The following is a 21,994-nucleotide window of genomic DNA, read 5'->3' on the forward strand; positions in this document are numbered from 1 at the left end:
GCCCTTGTTCCCCCAACCCTGCCTGTGTCCCCTGTGCAGGGCACAGCCTGCCTGGGTGGGGGCTTCTCATCAGAGGCGGCATCTCCAGAGGGAGGGAGACAGGTTGGGGCCTTCAACCCCTAGGGGAGGGGTCTCGTTGGGGCACCTTCTCCCCCGGGGGTCAGGGGTGACAGCCCAGACCTGACCTGCAGCCCCTCAATGTTACACCTGGTTTACACGTCGCTTGTGTAACAATTTCAAAAAGTCATTTATAAACATTACATTGCAGGCTCACGAGCTGGTGTAACGCACACAAACACGCATGTCATGTTTTATACACGTCAGCGTTCCAGGTAAAAATATATATTTAGAGACAGCACGATAGCTCGCAGGGAAGAGCGCAGGACGGCTGCTCGCTCGGAAGTGACAGCGCCAGCCGGAGGCCGGCTCGAGGCCTCAGCCCTGCGCCAGCAGCTGCGCCCTGCAGCGCTCCCGCAGCCGGGCAATGCTGGCCCTGGACAGGCTCCCGGGCTCCGAGAAGACTCTCTGCAACAGAAACGGGTTCGTTTAGACATTCCCAGCTTCTGGTGCTGGCCGGGCTGAGGCCAGCGGTCAGTGAGCAGAGGAAGGTCACTTGTGTCCTTCACATGCGACAGAGCTGATTGAAGCTAGTGACAGAGCTCCAGCCTCAGCACGGACGCCTGTGCAGGGTGAGGGGAGCCCATCCCACCCCCCCGCCCCCCGAGGGCGAGGGGAGCACTCCCCCTTCCCCAGAAAACGAGGGCGAGGGGAGCCCATCCCACCCCCCGGAGGACGAGGGCGAGGGGAACCCTACCCCCCTCCCCAGAAGACAAGTGTGAGGGGAGCCCATCCCACCCGAGGGCAAGGGGAGCCCTCCCCCTCCAGGATGAGGATGAGGGCGAGGGGAGCCCTTCACCCCCAGGAGGATGAGGATGACGGGAGCCCAACCCTTCCCCCAGGATGAGGACAGAGGGAGCACTTCCCCCCCGGAGGATGAGGGCGGGGGGAGCCCATCCCACCCCCCAGAGGATGAGGGCGAGGGGAGCACTTCCCCCCTAAGCGGATGAGGACGTGGGCGAGGGGAGCCCATCCCCCCCGCCCAGGATGAGGACGAGGGTGAGGGGAGCAGAGGAGAGCTTACTGCAGGGTTGAGCAAGAACAGGCCGCTCGTGCCCCCTAAACGCCCCCAGGGACTTCAGCAAAGTGCTCTGAGGACCAGGGAGGGGGTCTGGAGGTGTGCGTGCAGCTGGCTCAGCTCTGAACGTCAGGCCTCAGGCTGGGCCACGTCTTGGGTTTCAGCCGCTGCAAAGCTCAGGAAAGTGCCTGAGACAGGGCGTCTGGGACACGCGCTCCTGCCCGCTCACACTCGGGTCACTTTTAAAATGTTGAATCCAGTCCGTGAAGGAACCATCTGATTCTGGAGTCAGAGGCCCTGAGCCACTGGAATTAAAATTGGGGAACGTCCTGTTTCCACCCCTTTACTGGTTTTGTGCGCGTGTGTGCTGAAGCCACACCATCTACGCCTGAGCCACTCGAGGTGTGGGCCGAGTGTCAGCTCTGCGCCCTTGGGGTCACCTTCCAGCTCCTCCTCTCCCCGCCACTGCGTCCCCAGCACCCCTTCCATCTCTATGAACCTGGCTCCTCGAGGGGCCTTGCGTCAGTGGAGTCTGTCTTTGTCCTCTTGTGACGATCACTGAACACGATGTCTCCAGGTTCCCCCAGGGTGGAGTGGGTGTCGGGCTCCCCCTCCCTTTCAAGGCTGAGGGAAAGCCCGTCGTGTGGGTGGGCCACACTGGTCCCCATGGGCTCACACGGCCTCGCAGGCTGTGTCCACGCTGCGGCTGCCGAGACTGCGGGTGGGCGGCCCTCCCAGGGGTCCCGCGTCCCTTTCCTTTCGGGAATAGGGCAGTGGGTCGGCTGCGTCAGACAGCAGCTCTCTGTTCAGCTTCTGAGGAGCCTCCACACTTCCACAGTGGCTGCACCGTTTACACGCCTACGAACGGTGCACCGGGCTCCCTGTTCACACGCTCACCACAGCCGCTGTCTGTGGTCTGGATGACGGCCGTTCTGACGGGTGTGAGGTGGCGTGGGGTTTTGGTCTGCGTTTCCCCGATGACGAGGGAAGTGGAGCACCCTTCCGTGTGCCTGAGGCCTGCCTGTGTCTACTGTCTACTCAGGTCCTCTGCCCGCTTTTAGACGGAACTCCTCAGCTCTGTGTCCAGCCGAGGCCTCCGTGTGTCTGGACGTGGCCTGCACACACGCTCTCCAGTCCGGGGGGGGGGGGTCACCTTTTCATCCGCCACTGCTTCCCTTTGCTGCACAGAAGCTTTCAAGCCCCATGTGGTCCCAGTTTGCTATTTTTGCTTTCCTTGCCTGTGCTGAGTTCTTTGAGTTCTGACCCTGTAACTGCTGACTCTTAGCAGCTCTGAAACCTACTCAGGGCCTAGGAGAGACGAGACTTGAGAAGCGGAAGCGGGAAGGGACTCAGACTTGTTTCCAGTAACAGAGAAACTGCCTGACGAGGAGAAGGGAAGGTGCCTGGGGGCCGAGGGGGACCCTGGGAGCAAGCCCCGGGCGACTCGGGGGCCGGAGAACGGACTCTGGAGGGCTCAGCTGACCTCTCCCCATTACAGTGCTCCTAGCTTCCGCGTGGGACCTAGGAGATTCTAGACGATCTGGGACAGGACTTGAGAGCCCTCTGATGCATGAACTGCAGTGCTGCGAAATACACAAGTCTGTAGAGACCCCCGGCGAAGTAAGCCCAGGGTCGCTTCCCATCAGCATGCAGCGAGCGGCCACACCTGCCGTGCGCGAGGACGCGCCTCTTTACGCAGCACTTGTCCTGCCGTGTGGGGAGACGCTCCCCCCGCCTCACCCTCTGCGATCCCCTTGCACCCACTCAGCTCACAGGGCCCAGAGCACGTCCAGGCCAGAACACCAGCCGCCCTGCCGCGGACACGCAGCCGCCAGGGACAGGCAGGCAGGCCGCCTGCCCTCACTGGGCACCCTCTGCACTCGAGAGCCCCCCGCTCCTCCTTGGAAGCCCCCTGCTCCTCCTCGGAAGTGTCGTGCTGAGCCCAGGAGCCAGACACCAAAGCCACACGGTCTGAGCGTCCGCACTGCAGTCCAGCAGAGGCTGGGCCGTGGGTGGCATGTGCCAGGCTGGGCTCCCGTGGGGACGGCGGGCTCCCTTCTCGGAGGCAACCACGCCTGGCCCCAGGGCTGCAGCCACACGAGCAGTAAGACCACCTGAACCCCCGGGCCGAGGGGCTGTTTCTGAGGAAACCGGGTCCAGGAGGCTCAGAGGCTGCCAGCCTGGGGGCAGCAGGCATGCCACCACCGTTGCACAGGGCGGCTGAGGGCGCGACGGGCCAGGCATTGGGGTCAGTGGCCCCCCTCAGCCCCCTAAACCCCCCCGCCCCACCCCAAGGGCCTGTGGGACGCAGCACCCGGGTCATCAACTCAGGTCAGCTGTCTACACAGCCTGCACCAGGCCTGGACCCCAGCGGCGGGGGACAGACAGGTGTGACCCCCCCAGGGCGGGAGCGGAGGCGACGTGGAGGGCTGAGGACGGTGGGCCCGGCGCCGACGAGGACGTCAGGGAGGCCCAGGAGGAGCCAAGGAGCAGGCCTGGCGGGCTCAGGGGGGGCCCCAGGTGGCACCCCCCACACACAGCCGACGGCGTGGGGGGCGCGGGGTGAGCGCGCCGGTCTCCCGGGGGCCCCGCGCAGCCGACACCCACCTGCATGAAGCTGTGACACTCGGTGACAAAGCGGCCCCTGGTGATCTCCTTGAACTTCTCACAGAGGTCGGGGACGCTGGTGGCCTCCAGGATGGAGGCCTGGTGATGCTTGAGGAGGGTCAGCGCCACCCGGAAGATGATCTTGGACCCCTCGCTAAACAGGCAGTCCCAGACACGCAGCACCGTCTGTGGAGGGAGCGGCGGGTCAGCGCGCAGCCGTGCCGCCGGCCCCGGGCCCAGCTGGGCGCCCTCACCTCCACGGGCAGGACGTCCACGAAAAGGCAGATGAACCAGCGGGATGCGACCAGGGTCCACAGCACACCGTGGCCGTCCATCAGCGCTGCCACCGCTGGCAGCTTTGTCCGCACCAGCTCCCCGAGCACCTCCTGGTCCGTCTTCAGGCCCAGCATCGAGGGGCTGTAGTAATCTGCTGTGGGGGCGAGGGGGCAGGGATGTGGGTCTCACAGGCCCAGCATCGAGGGGCTGTAGTAATCTGCTGTGGGGGGGGGGGGGTTCCGGGGGCAGGGACGCAGGTCTCACAGCCGGACGGCCGCAACCTGCGTGCCCCCCAAGCCAGGCGGTGGGGGGGGCCCCCGGGACCCTTTCCAACCCTTTCCAGAGGACCACGGCCAAAGCGGAAGCCGGGCCAGCGAGCGGACAGTGAGGCCCCTGCTGGTACCCATCACGCCCGCCGCCCTTCTTTTGAAATGGATGTTCTCTTGCCAAGGAACTTTCCAGCTTGTTATCGTGGTGGGTCATCGTAACGGTGTATTTAACCTAATGCTGGAACTTTGCCATGAAATTTCAGTGAGCAATCTGCGTAATAAAGTTGGCCATTCACTGCGGCAAAGAGACAGACATTCTTGCTAAGTATTTTCGTTCAAACAGAGTCATTATGAGCGCTGACACGACAGTCACGTCACCGGTTTTCAGGGTGCGCACACGCCTAACTGAGCCCAAGGCTGGAGAAGCTGTCGGGTCAGTAACACCTGGGGCCTGGGGCGCCCCTCCCCACCATGCCCCCGCCCCCACAGCCCCACCCCGCCTGGCCGCAAGTCCAGCCCGCCGTCCCCTCTGCCCCTGACCAGGGGTGCCCAGTCTGGCCCCAGAGGCGGGGAGGCGGGCAGCTCTGAGTGGCTCAGCGGGGCAGACAAGCCGATTTGTGGAGCGCGAGCTCAGCATGTTCTCACTTTGGCTACAGAGGCTTATGGCAGCTCCCGGAAGAGTCAAGGTCACCCCCCAAAGCTCGAGCCGGTCGCCAGAGGGTCATGGAAACTCTCCCGCCAAGAACACGGACAAACCCCGATGGCCAGCCCTCCTGCGGGGTCCCGTCTGCACACAGAGGCTGAGAAACTTCTCAGGGGCCCCTGGTCCAGCCTCCCCTCTGGGGCCCGAGTCAGGCCTCTCCCAGGGACCCCCTTTGCACACAGCCCGGAGGTGTCAGCCCGGGGTGCGGGGGATGAGCGCGGCTGCAGGGCTGAGGGGTGTGCCCTGAGAGTCACCGCCCCAGGACAAGCCCCGCCGCCCGCCCTGGGCCTCGCTGTCCAGCTGCGGTGGGGAAGCCACCTGCTTCCCGTGTCACAGGGCAAACAGGTGGGACCAGCTCTTCGGGACGCGGATGCATTTGTTCATTAAGGGACGGGCTCCTCCCCGGTGGGACACCCCAGACGCCACCCCAGTCCCTGACGTGGTGGGGGGCGCAGCGGGGCTTTTCTGCAGGCTCAGGAGTCGGAGGACAGACGGGTCCCTGGAGGAAGAGGCTAGGCATAACCCTTCTGATGTACGACGAGCCATTTTGGGTCTGGGCCATCCTGTGATCTAGGCCTTTGCAGAAAAGGTCTCCGTTGCTAGAGGTTTTGTGGTTTTCAGTTGCTCAGTCGTGTCTGACTCTGTTGGACCCCGTGGACCGCAGCCCACCAGGCTCCTCTGTCCATGGGATTCTCCAGGCAAGAACGCTGGAGTGAGCTGCCATTTCCTTCTCCAGGGGATCTTCCTGATCCAGGGATCAAACTCGTGTCTCCTGGGTCTCCTGTGCTGGCCAGCGGATTCCTTACCACTGAGCCACCGGGAAACCCAGGTATAGATTTTAAGGGAACAAAAGGTCAACACACACAGCTACAGCCAGGCCAGGGTGACGACTGCCCCCCAACAGAGACGACCAGTCAGTGCAGACGGCCAGCTCTGTTCCCGAGGTAAAGACGAGCCTGCAGCACCGTCTTGAGCCGTTCCAGAACTCCGACCCCCTGGAGCGCTCAACCAGCAGGTCGCAGGGAAGCCAAGGGCCGGCGGTGCTGACCCCTGCTGCCCTTGGGCTGCGGGCCTGGCCCAGGTCCACGCCGATCCTCCCGCCCCCAGCCCCAGCAGGACGGCGCTCGGACGCTTGGGTTAACACGGCTGTTTGCTGCTGGGGAGTCCCTGGTCTGGGAGAGACCCCCGCGCTCCCATGAGGACCCCTCCTCCCGCCCTCAGCCTGGACTGTCTCTGGGCTCCTCACCCACCGCCGGACGAGCCCAGTTTCAGAGAAACAGCGTGGCTGTGCGTGGGCGGCTAGGCTTCTGCCGACTGGGGACGAGAGGGGAAGCGTGAAGGCCCGCAGGGGCTTGTCTGAGCGGCTGACACGCAACAGATGAAACCCCGACACTGGTGCCTTGCTGGGGGTGGCAGAGCCCGGGGGGCAGCACGGCGGCCTGGGACCCCGCCGTCTCCGCCTCATTAGAGTTGCTCTCTCCCTCCTCTGCTTCGACTCGACTGCTCTGAATCGCGGTGTCGTGGGCACTGGGGGACGGCCTCCGGCCCTCGCCGCTGACGCCCAGCTTCGCTCGGCGCTGAGACCTGGCCTCCCTGCTCCCGGGAGACCACGGTTGCCTCGCCCCAACTCGGGACCACGCAGGTCTCCTATTTTGTAAACTGCCTGTCAGGCCTATTCTTCACCTTTTCTGTCGACCCGTATCCACCTAGACTTTTAGGAATTCTTTACACATTAATTCCATGGATCCCTTTTTACTCTGCAGACTATGTCTTGTGTCAAAATCAGTTTTTACTTCTAACATAACGAAAACGATCAATCGTGTCTTTCACGCTTTCTGAGTTTCGTTTGAGGACCTTGTTCCTGCTCTGGAATCGCACTGTTCTCTGACTCGCTTCGAGTTTCAAAGTTTTGCTTTTCCATACGTCTAGAGTCTACCTGGAATCGAAATAAGGGTCCAGTTTTGTTTTCTTCTCTATAGACAATCAGCTGTCACGGAATGATGTTTTAACAGTCTTTTGCTCGATACAACTCACGTACCGAGTACAAGAGATGGACAGACCTGACTGTCCCTCGCCAACCTGGCGACTGCTGCAGCACCTAAGCAGCTCCAGCACCCTCCCCTGCAGACTTCCCCGGCGGCCAGTGGCAAAGAACCTGCCCGCAATGCAGGAGGCCCTGGTTTGATCCCTGGGTCGGGAAGATCCCCTGGAGAGGGGCATGGCAACCCCCTCCAGTGCTCTTGCCTGGAATGCAGAGCAGCCCGGTGGGCCACAGTCCACGGGCTCGCAGAGTCAGGCAGGACCGAGGGGCTAGACAACAGCACCACTCCTCCCTCCAGCCCTCCTGGCGTGGCCCTGCCAGTGACCCTTCCGCTGACGAAGCCACTACCCATCCTTAATCTATGGATTAACCCATCCACATGTTGAGCCACACATTTAAAGAAACACTACTCTATAACCATCGCTCAGCTCCGGGCGCTGACATCAGGGTCACGTCAATGAGCTCTGCGTTCGCGTTCTTCCTGAGACCAGTCTGCACCACAGGAGGGCTACACCAGCTTCACAGCGCGAGTGGATGAGCTCATCTGTCTCTGTTTCTTAGAAACTGGGAATTATCTGTCCGTTCGAGCTCTCCTGAGACACTTTTCTCTGCATTTGGCCTTTCAGGGGTCCCGTTCCAGCTCTGCTGGCCTGTACGCTCCCACCGTCCATTCGGCTCTTCACTCCACTCAAGCTCTCTTGCGGCTCTTGGGACTCCCTGCAGCGGCTCCCGTCCCGGCGCCCCTCGCACTTCTAGACTCCTCATCCCCTTCCTTCCTTATCAGTCTTGTCAGACGCCTGAGCATTTCAACAGTTTTCCCAAAGAACCAGCTTCGGTCTCAGCTCAGCTTTCTGTCGTGCCGTTCCCTGTCCCTAACCTCCACTCCGTGTATGTGCTCGCACACGCAGAGCAGGAAGCTGGAGACGCACACACCACCCCGCTGAGCACGGGCGGGGAGCACGCGCACACACCACCCCGCTGAGCACGGGCGGAGAGCACGCGAGGGACGGGGACCCTTGAGGAGAGCGTCCACGGCGCGCCCTCCGTCCGTGCTGCAGTCTTGGAGCTTCTGAGAGGAGGATGTGTCTGTGCAACTTGGGTCTGACAAAGACAGAAGCAGCTAATCGCAGGATGGGCGTGTGCTGAAGTGACCTAGCTTGTGCGCCCAGGGGCCTGAGGACGCACACAGCCCTGCCCAGCCCCGGCCGAAGGAGACGGTGGCCCCCGCCCCAGCCCTGCCCGCTCCTCTGGAGGTTTCCTTTGGCTCTGAAGCGGGACCCATTTTGCTGCACTGACTGAATCCAGCGACTGCTGGGAGCGACACGTTCCGACTCTGAGTCTCTCGAGGAACCACGGGGAGGGGCGCCTGGAGCCTCGCTGCCCCGTTGCCCGAGGTCCGCCCTCCCCAGCCCTCGCCTGTCTCTCTCAGTTGCTGTCGCGGCTTCTAGGCTTTGCTCTCTGAAGTTCCCCAAAGTCCCAGACGCCACCTGGAAGTGGTCACGATGGGAACCTCCATCATAATCTGGTCTCTGATGTAACTGAGCAAACGGCTCAGCGGCATCCAGGCTGAGACACAGCGCCGCCCGCGGGGTGGGGGTGGCGGGGGAGAGGTCGCCGCTCCGCTGGGCCCCCACATCTTGGGAGCGTCTCAGCTCAACTCAACTGCAGGAAGACTGCCAACCTCAGCTCTCAAACGACGCCTTATGCTTCGTCACGCCCGGACTTGTCGGCAGCATCGTTACGGCAACACCAGAAATCGAGTCACTCTTACTGCGGGATCCACGCACCTGGGAGTATTCTGCCCACCAGGGCGTCCAACAGCCAGAAGGCTTCCTCTTCACTCTTAGTCACCAGGATCAGATACCCCGCGATGAAGTTCATCCCCTGAAATCAGACAAATGTCACCAGGATCAGACACCCCTTGACGAAGCTCACCCGCTGCAATCAGAGGAGGCCCGCGCTGACACCGGCCCCACCCCCAGACCCTGCAACCGTGTGGCGGCCGCCGCCGCCGCTGCTCAGTCGCTCCAGTCGTGTCTGACTCTGTGCGACCCCATAGACGGCAGCCCACCAGGCTCCCCCGTCCCTGGGATTCCGCCTGCTAACTCCCCGTCTTCCTCGTCCTTCCCTAGAATGCGCGTGATCCTGGAATGACCGTCCAGGGTAGCGTCGGCCTCACGGCTCTGCCATCGACAGACACGTGTGGTCAGGACTGACTCTTGGGACTCTGCCTTAGAACCGGGCAGGGCGCGTCCTCGTGAAACTCTCACCAGGAGAAACCACTCGGGCCGCTCGGGCGCCGCCACCAACGGCTCTGAATGCCCAGCCGTCCTCTCGGGAGGCTGGCCTCCAGCTCGGGGGCCTGGAGCGTGGGGACCCCACCCCCCAGCCCCGTCCTCCTGCCCACACACCCCCAGACACCACGGCCTCCAGTGTGCACGGCAGGAGGGCCCGGCAGCCCAAGGACTGGCTCCCGACACGGCTCTGCTCATGGTCTGGGCTGTGGACACGCGTCCCTGAGATGCTGCACACAGAGGACCTCCAGGCGCACGAGAACCGACCCCGCTGCGCCGCCCGACTGCGCGGGGGCCCGGCTTCCGGAGGAGGCCCTGCATTCCGTGCCGGCCCGCCGCTCGCACTCACCCACACGTGCACACACGCACACCATCGGCTCCGAGGCGACAGGGTGCTGGTCACCCACGTCCCACAAACACAGCCTGTGTTCACGTCCACGGCTGCCCCCTCCCGCCCCCGCAGAGAGGCCCAGCCCGGGCTGTGGGGGGCGTGGGAGCCCCGGCTGGGCGAGGCCCCGGGGTCCGTGGGGGGCCCGGGGCTCACCTGGCAATAGCCCCCGCCGTGGCTGTGATGCCCGGGCTGTGGGGGCGTGGGAGCCCCGGCTGGGCGAGGCCCCGGGGTCCGTGGGGGGCCCGGGGCTCACCTGGCAATAGCCCCCGCCGTGGCTGTGATGCCCGGGCTGTGGGGGCGTGGGAGCCCCAGCTGGGCGAGGCCCCGGGGTCCGTGGGGGGCCCGGGGCTCACCTGGCAATAGCCCCTGGCGTGGCTGTGATGCCCGGGCTGTGGGGGCGTGGGAGCCCCGGCTGGGCGAGGCCCCGGGGTCCGTGGGGGGCCCGGGGCTCACCTGGCAATAGCCCCCGCCGTGGCTGTGATGCCCGGGCTGTGGGGGCGTGGGAGCCCCGGCTGGGCGAGGCCCCGGGGTCCGTGGGGGGCCTGGGGCTCACCTGGCAATAGCCCACGCCGTGGTTGTGATGCCCGTAGGCCAGCAGCACATTGTACAGGGGGCCCTGCAGGCAGGGTTCCGCGTCCTTCCGGAAGCGCACGTTGTCGGGGAAGGTCCTGTTCATGTCTGCGGGGACCCACATAGCACTCAGGGCGTAAGCAGAGGCCACCCCGGGCCCCCAGCAGCCTCCACCGTCGACTGGACTCAGGGGCAGAGGCGGCTCCGGGCCCCCAGCAGCCTGACCAGGGCCGCCAGCAGCCCGCAGCCCTTACTCTCCAATCAACACCAACATCAGCTCCTCTGATGAGGCCCGGCTGCCGGGTCCCCAGCGTCTCCTCCCGTCCCCACGCTCCCAAGTGTGGGTGAAGTGTGAGCACTTTACATAAAGCTTTGGAAATTCTCCCCAGTTCTTAACACTGAAAACAGAAGCAGGCAGGGCACCTGAGAGCCCCCTTTGGAGACAAAGAGACAAAACTGAAAACCACCCAGGAGACTCTCGTGCTAGAGAGCCAGCTGCAGCGTAGGAGACCTAGAGCCGCGGTGCCACCCTGGGTCGGGAAGGTCCCCTGGGGAGGGCCTGGCAGCCCACTCCAGGCCTCTTGCCTGGAGAACCCCATGGATAGAGGGGCCTGGTGGGCTACAGTCCATGGGGTTGGACACGACTGGAGTGACTTAGCACAGCACAGATAAACTTACCACCGCCAACTTCTGTCTGCAGGAGGGTGCCTGGCGGCCTCTCCCACCTCTGCCACCCCCTCCCTGCCCTCCGTTACATTTCTGTGAACCTGCGTCCAGGGCAGAGTGGGGGGGGGGGCAGACAGACATCCTCTGACCCCACCTAGAGCAGAGTGGCGGTGTCAGTGAAGGGACATACGTAGACACCGTTGATAATGCAAGGCCTCCCGGCGGCCTCGGGGATTCTGCCCCCAAGCTCGGGCCCCCAGCCCTGCACCTGCCCACGAAGACCAGGTCTGAGCCGAGCAGCAAACGGGCTGCCTCCAAGCTTGTAATTTTCAATCATATGTTTTATACAAAAAAGATTTCTTTTCCCTGGAAATCTAAACGTTCTCCAAACCGGCACCTATCAGGGGGAGGCTGGCTGGGCTCCCGCCTGTGTGATGGTCTTTACGACGAGAAGCTTTAGCAGAGGTTGAAATCTTTCTCCCTGGCCCCCGCACCGGAGGCAGACGTGGTGGACGTCCCGTCTGGGCTCAGGTGCACGACGTGCCTGCTCTGCTGACCCTGCCCCACAACTGATGCAGGCTTCCTGACCGCAGACCAGAGCGGCCGCATGACCCAGCGGTCCCACCTCGGGGTCTGTCCCCAAAGCACTGAACGCGGGTCTCGGAGAATCACTTGACACCCTGTTCAGCCAGAATTCACTGTAGCCAGGGGGTGGGAGCAGCCCAGGTGTCCAGGGACCGAAGACGCACACACACGGGACCTGGTTCAGCCTCAGGAAGGGCGGAAGCTCTGGCACACACACAGCCCGGCTGGGCCTCTCGGACACTGTGCTCCGTGGAATCGACCAGACGTGGAAGGGCAGACACTGCCTGATTCCACCACGTGAAGTCTAGGGGGGTCGGACTCAGACACAGGGAGCAGACGGTGGAGCCAGGGCTGGGGGTGTCGTGTGCAATGGGACAGAGGCTCCCACTGGAAAACCAGAGAATGGGAAACTGCGCGCTGTGCGCGCTTCACCGTAATTAAAAGTGTCCAAAACTGTGCACCAAGTAGAGCCTTTAAAATTCACTTTTCAGACAAACAACCACCCGTCACTTGTGGTCTCTCCCTGCCCATGTCAGCGCTGCTGGGCCTGCGGAGGGAGCCCATGCTCCCTGCAGGTCACGACAGCATCTGTCCCTGGCCAGAAGGGGTCACGGTGTGGCCGGCAGGCTCAGCGGCAGCGCTGGGATCCGAGACCCCCCGCTCCTTACGTTGAGGACACGCCGCTTTCTCACTGTCCCCAGTCAATCCAACCTCCCAGACATTTCAAGTAACCAACTTTTTAAATGAAGAACTTTGTGTTTGATTTTCTCGTTCTCAGAAGCTGGCAAAATCAGAGAAGCAGATGCCTCCTAAAGAGCTACTTATTCAACTTAGGTGAACCATTTTTCTGAGGACTCTGCACTTGTGAGCGCCCGTGGCCGGCGAGGAAGCTGGGGTCACGAGACGGCGGCCAGGGCGTGAGCGCCTCTGGACACTCGGCATCGGCACGGAGAGCGGGGCGGCGCGCAGCTTCCTGCAGCTGTGTCTCGAGGCCGCGGGGCCACCCAGCCCTCGTCAGTTCTGACAGATGGCTCAGAGGCTTCCTCACGCCCCTGGGCAGCGTCTTGCAGAAGAAACCCGCTCTCCCCACCATTTTCCTTACCACCTAGCTGCCCGCTCGAGGATTTTCTGAACCAATTCTGACCATTGTCCTCCTGTCAAATAAGCCCGTTCTGCTTGTCCTTTGAGAAAGTGGGAGTCAGGTGCGCCTTTGACAGCGTAGGTTTCCTCATCCGCATCACAGCCGAGAGTCTGGGTGCAGACACACTTCCCCTGGGGGAGGCGCCCCCACCCGCAGGGCTGCCCCACCCTGGGGGCCTCCCCAGCCCGGGGCCGAGTCACCTGTCCGGATGGCCTCCTCCAGGCTGGCGCTCCGCTCACCCTGCAGGAGGCGCTGGTAGTAGCCGGGGTTCCGGTCCATCCGGGCCTGGGCTCCGCTCACCCCCATCCAGACGCGGGCCCGGTGCTCCAGCGGGATGCCCTTGCGGATGTAGCGCTTCACTGAGAAAGGGAAAGGGCAGTTTCAGACGGGCCCCGCTCCAAAGGTTTCCATGGATAGCTCTCAAGAGTCAGTAAGTCAGACGTGAAAGGCAAGACAGGCATGTCCTGCCAACAGGTACAGGCCCTCCCTACAGAAGTCCGCTCTCCCCTCCCGCTGAGCGGTCGGCGGGCCGCAGCAGCCCAGCCTCCACCTCAGCAGCGGTGCAGGGACACGGGCTGCCTCCCATCCCCCAACCCGGCCCACCCCGCAGCCCAGGGCAGACGCCACCGTCCTGAACGCAGGTCGGCACTGGCTCAGGCACCGCCTGTACCGAACAGAAAAAAATTACAGGACAATGTCCTAGGTTACAAGCGAAAAAGGCGCTGCTGCTGAAATCTTATAACTCAAGCTGACAGCCACCAGTCCACGAGCTCCTGAGAGCGCCTCCCCGAGGCCAGGTCGCGTGCACCTGCCGCTCTCGGGAGGGCGCTCAGGATGGGAGTTTGCAGAGGCTGGGGGGGGGGCGGGGGTGACGAGGAAGGCCCAGAGGAAGGGAAGGACAGACGTGAGCACCACCCGCCAGAGGCAGAGAAAGCCAAGAACCCTCTGCAGCTCGGAGGCAGCTGTGCGGCCAGAGGACCACGCGTGGCCAGAGTGTCTCGGCCAGCGTGACGTGGTCCCCCCGCTACCGGACGTGGTATTTCAGCCTACCAAACACAGCAATCATTCAGCCGGACCGTCCCTCCAACCTCCTACTATTTACACACCACCTCAGGGCTCGGCATGCCGAGGGGTGCCCTGAATTAACCCTCTCTCAACTCCAAGGGGAGGGTCAGCCCTAGCTTTGGGCAGGGACCGCTCCCACTGAGACACAGCAGAAGGAAGGGACATACAGACGCTCCTGGCAACTCCAGGGACGGGCCGCAGAGAGCGGAAGTGAAAACACCGAGACAGCGTCACTTAGGCCAGCACCAGACACGCGAACACGCGGAGAACCGCTCAGGCGGCACCAGACACGCGAACACGCGGAGAACCGCTCAGGCGCCACCCTAAGCGCGCACCTGCAGAGAAGCCAGAGAACCAGAGAAAGGGCGGGAGAGGCCGGCGCACCTTCAGGACCCCTCCACAGCCCTGCGGCCTCTCCCAGCCCCTGCTCCCCAGCCAAGGCTTTCACCCACGCCCGGGCCTGCAGCTCAGCGCCCGGGACCACACAGGAGCGGACCGTGAAGGCGACCGCTGCTCTAGACCTTGCGCCTGGTGGGGATTACCTGACTGTGCGTCTGTCCACACTCACGGGGCTACACGCCAAGAAGAGTGAACTTCGTTTGCAAAGTTTTAAAAAATGAATATAAAGTATAAAATATGTGGGGAAGGAAGTGGCAGAGCCCACTCCAGTACTATCGCCTGGAAAATCCCGTGGAAGGAGGAGCCTGGTGGGCTACAGTCCGTGGGGTCGCAAAGAGTCTGAAAAGTGAAGTGGAAGCTGGTTAAACCCCTGACTCTGGCGTCGGATGTGGCTAGGCAGACCATACCTCGATCACGCCTCGGTTTCCTTCCAAAACGGAAGGAAAATGGGAAATTCCCTGCAAAGTGGAAGCGAAGCCCAGGGCCTGGACTACAGTCAGGGCCCCGGACTCCCGGGAGGTTGTGAAAAGAGCAGCCATGTCCAGAAGCTTCAGAGACTCAGGGCTTCTGCCGCCGTCACTGCCTGCGACCTGCTTGACGCAGTTCCTCTGGAAGAGAAAGAAAGTGGTCCTCCCACGCCCAGAGCAAGGGCAGGGCTGACGCACTCTTCATTCCAACACGCGGAGCAGTGTAACCTGTGCCGCAGAAACAGAGAAGCTCGGCCCGAAGAATTAACTCCCGGCTGTCTGCCCCAGGAGTTAAGCAGGTTCCCAGGGTTTGTTGTTTTTTTTTTGTTTTTTTTTTTTCATATTTGTCTTTAAACATGTCTTACAATTTCATTCTTATTCAGATGGTGCTAACCCCCTCGCCCACGGGGCAGGAGAGAAAGAAGCAAACCGGAAGAGCTCCTCTCATCAGGTCCCTCCACGCCGGGATGGACAGAGGCCCAGGGGCAGCTCCCTGCCCAGGGGGGTGCGGCCGGCTAGGTCGAGCGCTGAGAATGAGTGAGCAATCGCAGCTCCTGGTGGATCTCCTCACCGACAGAAAGCAAACACGGACCCACAGCTAACACCCTCAAGCAGGCTGAGTGTCAGCGCTCATCTGCGGACCCGGACACAAGTCCTCTCAAAAGAGAACACACACAGCAGAACCCAAAAGCAAGACACGGTTGAGGAACAGGGGTGAAGGCAGTCCTCCAGGTGTGGTCGCCGGGGTCAAGGTCGGGGCCCCAAACAGAGCTCCCACTGCCCACCCGGGGCCCACGGCCCTCACAGCCTCCCTCCCACGGACGCCACACAGCTGTGGACACTCCGGCCAGCCCGGACCATCTGGCAGGAAGAAACCGTATTCCCGCTTCCTGACTAACAAATCCACTCCTGGTTACGCCTGACCACTCCCTTGGACTGCCACGGGTGCTGCGGGAACCCCGGCGGTCTCACCCGGAGGCCACACCAGCTCAGCGGCAACACCCTGGGCACAGAACTGGGCGAGCCCACAGGCGCCTCGCCAGATTCCCTGGAAGAACACCAGGCCGCTACACCCTCCAGCTCACCTGGCGGTGAACCTCACTCCCAGGCCAAGGCTCACCAGGGATCAAGCGTATTTGCTCCTGAGCCTGTTACACCATAATTACAAAGTTTAACAAACATTACATAAATTCAAAAGCTAAAGCAAAAAAGAAATAATGGCAGTTTCAATAAAACCAAATTAAATTTTCAGAAAGAGTCGAAACGTGCTCCAAAAAGGCAAGTGAAGTGAAAGTGAAAGTCACTCAGTCCTGTCCAACTCTCTGCGACCCCATGGCCTATACAGTTTATGGAATTCTCCAGGCCAGAAGACTGGAGTGGGTAGCCTTTCCCTTCTCCAGGGGATCTTTCCAACCCAGGGATCAAACCCAGGTCTCCAGCCTTGCAGATGGATTCTTTACTAGCTGAGTCACAGGGAAGCCCTGGGCAAAAGCAGAAACAAAACAGAACCGTCATACCAGGCAACTACAAAAGTCTAGGAAGAGAGCTAAGGTCTGGAAGGCTCTGCACTCAGGCGGCTTCTACTCCCGATCCCCTGGGAAAGCAACACTGGAAACCAGACAGCAGTCAGTAGTTCCCACAGGGGTCGTGTGTGGATGTGAGAGCTGGACCACAGAGAAGGCTGAGCACCAAAGAATCGATGCCTTTGAACTGTGGTGTTGGAAAAGACTCTTGAGAGTCCCTTGGACTGCAAGGAGATCCAGCCAATCCATCCTAAAGGAAATCAGTCCTGAATATTCATTGGAAGGACTGATGCTAAAAAAGCTGAAACTCCAATACTTTGGCCACCTGATGCAAAGAGCTGACTCATTGGAGAAGACCCTGATGCTAGGAAAGATTGAGGGCAGGAGAAGGAAATGACAGAGGATGAGATGGTTGGATGGCATCACCGACTCAACGGATGTGAGTCTGAGTGAACTCCAGTTGGTGATGGACAGGGAAGCCTGGCGTGCTGCAGTCCATGGGGTCGCGAAGAGTTGGATGCAACTTGGTGACTGAACAGCAACGGTTTCCGCAGGAAAGATACAGAATTAGCATGCCGGCGCTGCGCATAGAAAAGATGACCAGCCAGACGCAAACGGCAGAACCCAAGGGGAACGCACGTCCACGCGAGTGCCACGTATAAAGGGGCACGGCAGAGCCCAAGGGGAACGCACGTCCATGCGTGTGCCACGTATAAAGGGGCACGGCAGAGCCCGAGGGGAACGCACGTCCACGCGTGTGCCATGTGCAAAGGGGCACGGCAGAGCCCAAGGGGAACGCACGTCCACACGTGTGCCACGTATAAAGGGGCACGGCAGAGCCCAAGGGGAACGCACGTCCACGCGAGTGCCACGTATAAAGGGGCACGGCAGAGCCCAAGGGGAACGCACGTCCACGCGAGTGCCACGTATAAAGGGGCACGGCAGAGCCCAAGGGGAACGCACGTCTACGCGAGTGCCACGTGCAAAGGGCACGAGCGCCTGCGCATCTTGCAGTGACGGTCTGCGGCGTAAGCCGGCCTCTGGGCCCCTGTTGGACAGGAGGCCTCCTCCTGCATGGAAGCGAACCGTCCGCCCTGCTCCTGGGGGGATGGGGAAGTGTCACCAGCCGCCCCCCACGGGACACCGGGGCCTGGGCAGCTGAGAAACTCAGGCCAACTCACACCTTCGAGTGTGACCGAGATGTTCTCCCGCGTGCAAAAGTTAAGTCTGCCTTCGTACTTTTATATACTTGTGCATGACTTTAAAAACAGAAGAAAAAATGAAGCCATAGACGGCTGGAAGCCTGTTAACGCCCAGCAGCAAGGCGGGCGTGGCCCTCGGTACTACTAGAGACACCTGCCTTTCAATGACGGATGGCTCTTTAAAGATACAGCTTGATCTGATCGCCTCCCCCCACGCTTGCTTAAAAACTGACTTCTTTCCCCCTGGCTGTCCCTCGTGTGCCCACCGTGAGCTGCTGCGGGCCGTGCTCCACCTCTGGCCCTCCTCTCCTCACCCCTAACGCTCTGGTCACACAGCTCAGCCCCCCGCGGATGGGACCCCTGTCCTCACCCCTTCATTGTCGTTAACACCGTGTCAGGAGGCCCCCGGGGGCACACTCCTGCCCACCCCTCACCTCCAGCGGGCAGGTCTGGCCTCTGTATCCTCAGCTAGGGAGCAGGCAGGCAAAGACTTCATTCATTTATTCAACAAACAGCTAAGGGACCGTCCAGCCAACCCAGCCGGCACAGAGGGATCTTGACCCCAGCGCGGAAACTAAGGATAAAGTGAGACCCACACGTGGAGGCCCAGAGAGGCAAGGAGAGGGCAGGAGGCGAGGAGCTGCGGGGTGGGGCTGGAAGGCTTCCCGGAGGAGGCGCTCCAGTCCAGACCTGAAGGAGGCCCCGGGTCACAGCGTGGGGCGCGGAAGCCGGGGAGGAGCTGAGGGGTCCAGGGAGCCCCCCCGCTTTCTCTCTGAAGGGAGCAGGGAGCGCTCCGCACAGAAGCCGGCGGGGGCACTGCCCTGGCCGCTCGCTCTGAGGAGCAGGAAACCCGGCTTCTTCTGGAAAGACGGCCACGGGCGCCAAGCGTCTCAAAGGGCGAGCAGGCCCCACGTCCAGGCGAGGAAAGGGGGCCTCGCACCTGGACCGCGCAGCGCCCTCACCTGTGCGCCTGCGCGGGGCACGGCTGGGATAGGGGCAGCGCCCCTGGCCTCGAAGGAACCCCAAGTCCTGAGCGGCCCCGAGCGCACGCACCGAGGACCGCACGACTTGTTGCGCACCCTCTGGGTCAGGCGCCGAACTCACCGGTCATGCTCCTCTGGACAGCACCTCCGCCCTTTAGGAGTCTGGACCATTTGATGGCCCTCCTGGTGAGGATCGCCAGGTAGGCGGAAAAAAACTCTTCGTAAGCTGCATAATCAAAGTCCTCAGGCCTTTCAAACCCATACGGATCGATCCTGCCGCACAAAAAGGCGCAGAGTAAAGTTCCGCGCGCACGTGCACGCGGGACCCTCGGCACCCAGCCGCCCGGTCCCCGCGCGGGGCGCGCGGGCTGCGTGCCCCCCTCCCGGCCCCGCAGCGGCGGCGGCGGCGGGCCGAGCGCGGGCGCGCACGCAGCGCAGGGGCCGCCCAGGGGCGCGCAGGCGCCCGCACCGCCGCCCCCGCCCGCGGCCCGGCGCCGGGCCGGGGGCGCACCGGCCCCGCGCGCCCACCTGGGGACACGGTCCCGCGCCGCCTGCGCGCGCCCCGCGGCCTCCATGCCGAGAGGGGCGGGAGGGGGCGCCCGGGCCGCGGGGCCGGGGTGCCGCGTTCACCTCCCGGGGCGCGGGGCGCCGCGCGTCCTTCCGCCGGGCCGCGGGCGCCGGGAGGCGGGGCCGGGGGCGGGGCCGGGGCCGGGGGCGGGGCCGCCTGGGGACCCGGAGGGCGGGGCGCGGCCCGCAGGGAGGGGGCGGGAGGGGCTGCACCTGCTCCTGCGCGCGGAGCCGGGAGCCCGGAGCCGGGCGGCGGCGCGGCCGAGCCGGCCCCCGGCCCCCGGGGCGGCGGGGGAGGGGCGCGGGGGCCCCGGCGGGGGGCGAGGGAGGGGCGCCGGGGGATGGGGGCGCGGGGGAGGGGCGCGGGGACGGCCCCCGGCGGGGAGAGGGGCCTGGGCCCCGGAGGCTGGCGGCCCGGCCGGCGCGCCGGCTCCCGCCGCCTCGCGCCCCGGGGCCTCTCTGCTGCAGCCGAGGTGGGAGGAGGTGAGTCCAGCTTAGATTCTTCAGACAGCCGGCCAGGCCTCCGTGCCCCGCGGGTCCAAAGGCCGGCGTCCTGACCTGTGACCGATGGTTTAATGTTCTTTTTACAGAAAACGATCGTCTTATATTTAACTTGTTCTCTTTCAGCCTACACTTTCCCCCCTGAAAATAACACGCGAATAAGTGGATCTTAATCCGGGTGCCACCGTCCCCTCCCCCACCCCGGCGGAATCAGCCTGTCCCTGCCTCCCACCACCCCAAACGAGGCTCAGAAGGAGGGGTGCAGGCGCTGCCCATAGCCGCCCCCCCACCCCCCGCACTGCCCACGCGGGAGGGTGGGCACGCCCTGCCCAGTGGCCGTCTGGGGTGACCAGGGCTGACAGTGCCCGCGTCCCCTCCGCTCCCAGAGGAGTCAGAGGCGCCCCCCAGGCTTCTCCCCACAGATGCACAGGATTTGGGGAGGGTGAGTCACGGCTGGGAGGGAACAGACATGCCGCCCAGCCTGCAGGCCTTTTACTCCCGGGGACCCGCCTGCAGACACCAACGTGGTGGTCGCCATGCGTGTGCCGGCAGTTCTGCCCTGGCCTAGGACAGCGTCCTCCCTGTCAGGCCCCGCCGCGTCCTGGTGTTTCCATGGATGGCCTGAAAACCGCCTCTCGTATTGGGAGGCCGTGAGAATGTGCATAAGCTGCATTTTGAGTTTTACTTTGGAAACGCGGTGAGATAAGAGGATTTTAAGGTTCTTTAAGGTTTAAGGGACTTTCGTAGCCTCCCCGGCATCCCAAGGGTTCTTTTTAAGAACTGGGCTCAGAACAGCAGAAGTCAGGCGTGGTGAGGCACCAGCCCACTGACGCCGTGGAGCCACAGGCTGCACGGCCCACTCCACCGGGCCCGGCCCTTGGGGACAGTGTCTCCCTGGGACTCTGATGTTGTTTCTGGTGGCGAGTGCCTGCTCGGCTGTTGTGAACTCGCCTGGCGCTCAGCATTGGTTTTTCCGGAGCGTCCTGTCGGAGGGCTGAGCAAGGAGCCTGGAAAGTAATTTGGGGAGCATGCCTGCCCCAAAGTGGGGGCGTCTGTCTGTCCGTTTCCATGAGGTCTGTAGGAAATTCGTGCTCAGCTGAACAGAACCGCAAAGGCCCCCCATTTGCTGGTTCTGGGAAAGTTCTCCAAGCCCTCAGCCTAGTTTGCTTTGCTTTTGAAAGAAGACGCAGGACCCCTTTCAAGACCCCTCCTCGGCCTTCACCCCAGGTGCCTCCTGCAGATGCCGGTCCACAGGCACGGTGACTGGCCCTTCCACCAGCGCAGGCCTGGCGTCGACCCATCCTGGTCTTAGAAATCATCAGGCGTGCGGCCCACCCCCCGCCGGTGCCCCCAAGCCCCTGTTTCCGCCCGTCCCAGCCCCCGTTCCCCCTGGACGGGGCAGCTTCTGGCTGGAGCAGGTGGCTGCCTGCACCCCCTCCCGTCCTTTCTGTGGGGCCCACACGTCCCTCCTCCCTGTCTCCGAGAGCACGTCTGGCGCGCCCCGGCCCCGGCCCCGGCCCCAGGCGCCCCCGCAGCCCTGCTGGTGCAGGCTCCCTCGGCCTCTCCCCCTGACGCCTGCTGTCTCCGGTGGGTTCCAGCCGCTGTGTCCCATCCTCACGCCGGCCTGGTCCCAGCCCCGCAGGAAACGCAGACCACAGACACACGCTCTTGGACTCGAACATGGTAGTACCCTGACCGGGGACATCTGGGGCCCGAGGAGACGTGGCTGAGCGTTAGACAAGAGGAGGCCCATCCAGGAAGTGTGGCGGGAGAGATACAGAGAGGAAGGACCCTTCAGCAGGCAGCCAGCGGTCACGGCCAGAGGGCCCTTTGAGGGCCGCCAGCCCGGCCGCCAGCACCTGCCCGAGCCCCCACCTTAGGAGCAAGAGGCAGCCGGACCCGTGTCCTTGGTGCCCCTCCACCAACCTCCAAATGCCCGCTGCCCTGAGCATCCTGGGCACCCTTGCTGGCCAGATGCCCTTCTTTCAAAGCCGACGATCATCCGCAAGGGCAGGTCGCGTCCACAGCCAGGGAGCTGGCTGTGCCCAGCTGTTCCCCCAGGGCCAGGGTGTGCCCACACAGCCCCCAGGCCGGCACACGCCCACAGGGCCCCCCGGGTCCCACAGCCAGGCTGTGTGAGGAGCCAGCTTTGCAGTGCTGAGGTTGCAGGCCCCACGTGAGAACCACCGGCCGGAGGACCGGCTCCTCGGCAGGGGCTCAGCGAGAGGCCCGAGGGCCCCACCCCGGTGTGCATGCACCACCGCAGGCCCCCGTCTTCCTGCAGGACTCCCAGTTCTTGCTGCCTGATTTCAGGAGCTGCTGCCGTTTGGATAACATGTGCTGTCTGAGCACTTTAGTTCCGGGGGGTGCCCGTCCCCCCAGGACTGACAGGGTGTTCAGGCAGCACCGATGATCACTGTGAAGCCCCGGGGATGGTGGAGGGTCCCCGCAGGTCCGGGTGGGCCAGCCGCCGGCGCCCCGACAGCCCACAGGAAGCGTTGCAGCACACTGCTCACACTCTTTCCGATAAAGTACGAAGTTCTGTTTTTGGCTGAAGCTCAGTTATGGGTGAAGCGATATGATATTTGGAGTTGGCTTTAAATAGACTG

The 21,994-nt window shown here is 63.2% G+C and overlaps 1 protein-coding gene and 1 long non-coding RNA gene across 9 annotated transcripts; one reads left to right on the forward strand and one right to left on the reverse strand.

Annotated features, from left to right (window-relative positions):
* Positions 1–326: 326 nt before the first annotated feature.
* GRTP1 (growth hormone regulated TBC protein 1) lies at positions 327–19,018 on the reverse strand. Of its 8 annotated transcripts, none has more exons than XM_069602080.1 (8): positions 18,846–19,018; positions 18,439–18,590; positions 12,879–13,037; positions 10,270–10,394; positions 8,819–8,915; positions 3,997–4,172; positions 3,743–3,928; positions 327–525 (listed from the first exon to the last, which is right to left on the reverse strand). In XM_069602080.1, exons 1-8 carry the CDS (start codon positions 18,890–18,892, stop codon positions 436–438), a joined length of 1,032 nt encoding a protein of 343 aa, XP_069458181.1. In that variant the 5' UTR covers positions 18,893–19,018; the 3' UTR covers positions 327–435. The 8 variants fall into 8 exon arrangements, with proteins under 8 accessions (XP_069458181.1, XP_069458185.1, XP_069458182.1 ...); XM_069602084.1 differs by having other exon boundaries at positions 4,003–4,169; positions 18,846–19,015; XM_069602081.1 differs by having other exon boundaries at positions 3,997–4,169; positions 18,846–19,015.
* LOC138446736 (uncharacterized) lies at positions 2,073–6,794 on the forward strand. Its single transcript, XR_011259543.1, has 2 exons — positions 2,073–4,720; positions 4,944–6,794. It is a non-coding gene; the product is annotated as an uncharacterized lncRNA (long non-coding RNA).
* Positions 19,019–21,994: the final 2,976 nt, after the last annotated feature.

This window comes from Ovis canadensis, chromosome 10 (assembly GCF_042477335.2).
Source record: "Ovis canadensis isolate MfBH-ARS-UI-01 breed Bighorn chromosome 10, ARS-UI_OviCan_v2, whole genome shotgun sequence".
In the NCBI taxonomy this organism is placed as follows: Eukaryota; Metazoa; Chordata; class Mammalia; order Artiodactyla; family Bovidae; genus Ovis; species Ovis canadensis.

What these genes read in the sequence shown, in the direction of transcription:
- GRTP1 (XM_069602080.1), bottom strand. Translation starts at nt 18,892, where the DNA reads ATGGAGGCCGCGGGGCGCGCGCAGGCGGCGCGGGACCGTGTCCCCAG. An exon ending in TGTCCAGAGGAGCATGACCG is followed by an intron (nt 13,038 to 18,438) that starts GTGAGTTCGGCG and finishes TCCCTTTCTCAG; the next exon opens with TGAAGCGCTACATCCGCAAG. An exon ending in GGAGGAGGCCATCCGGACAG is followed by an intron (nt 10,395 to 12,878) that starts GTGACTCGGCCC and finishes GGGTCCCCGCAG; the next exon opens with ACATGAACAGGACCTTCCCC.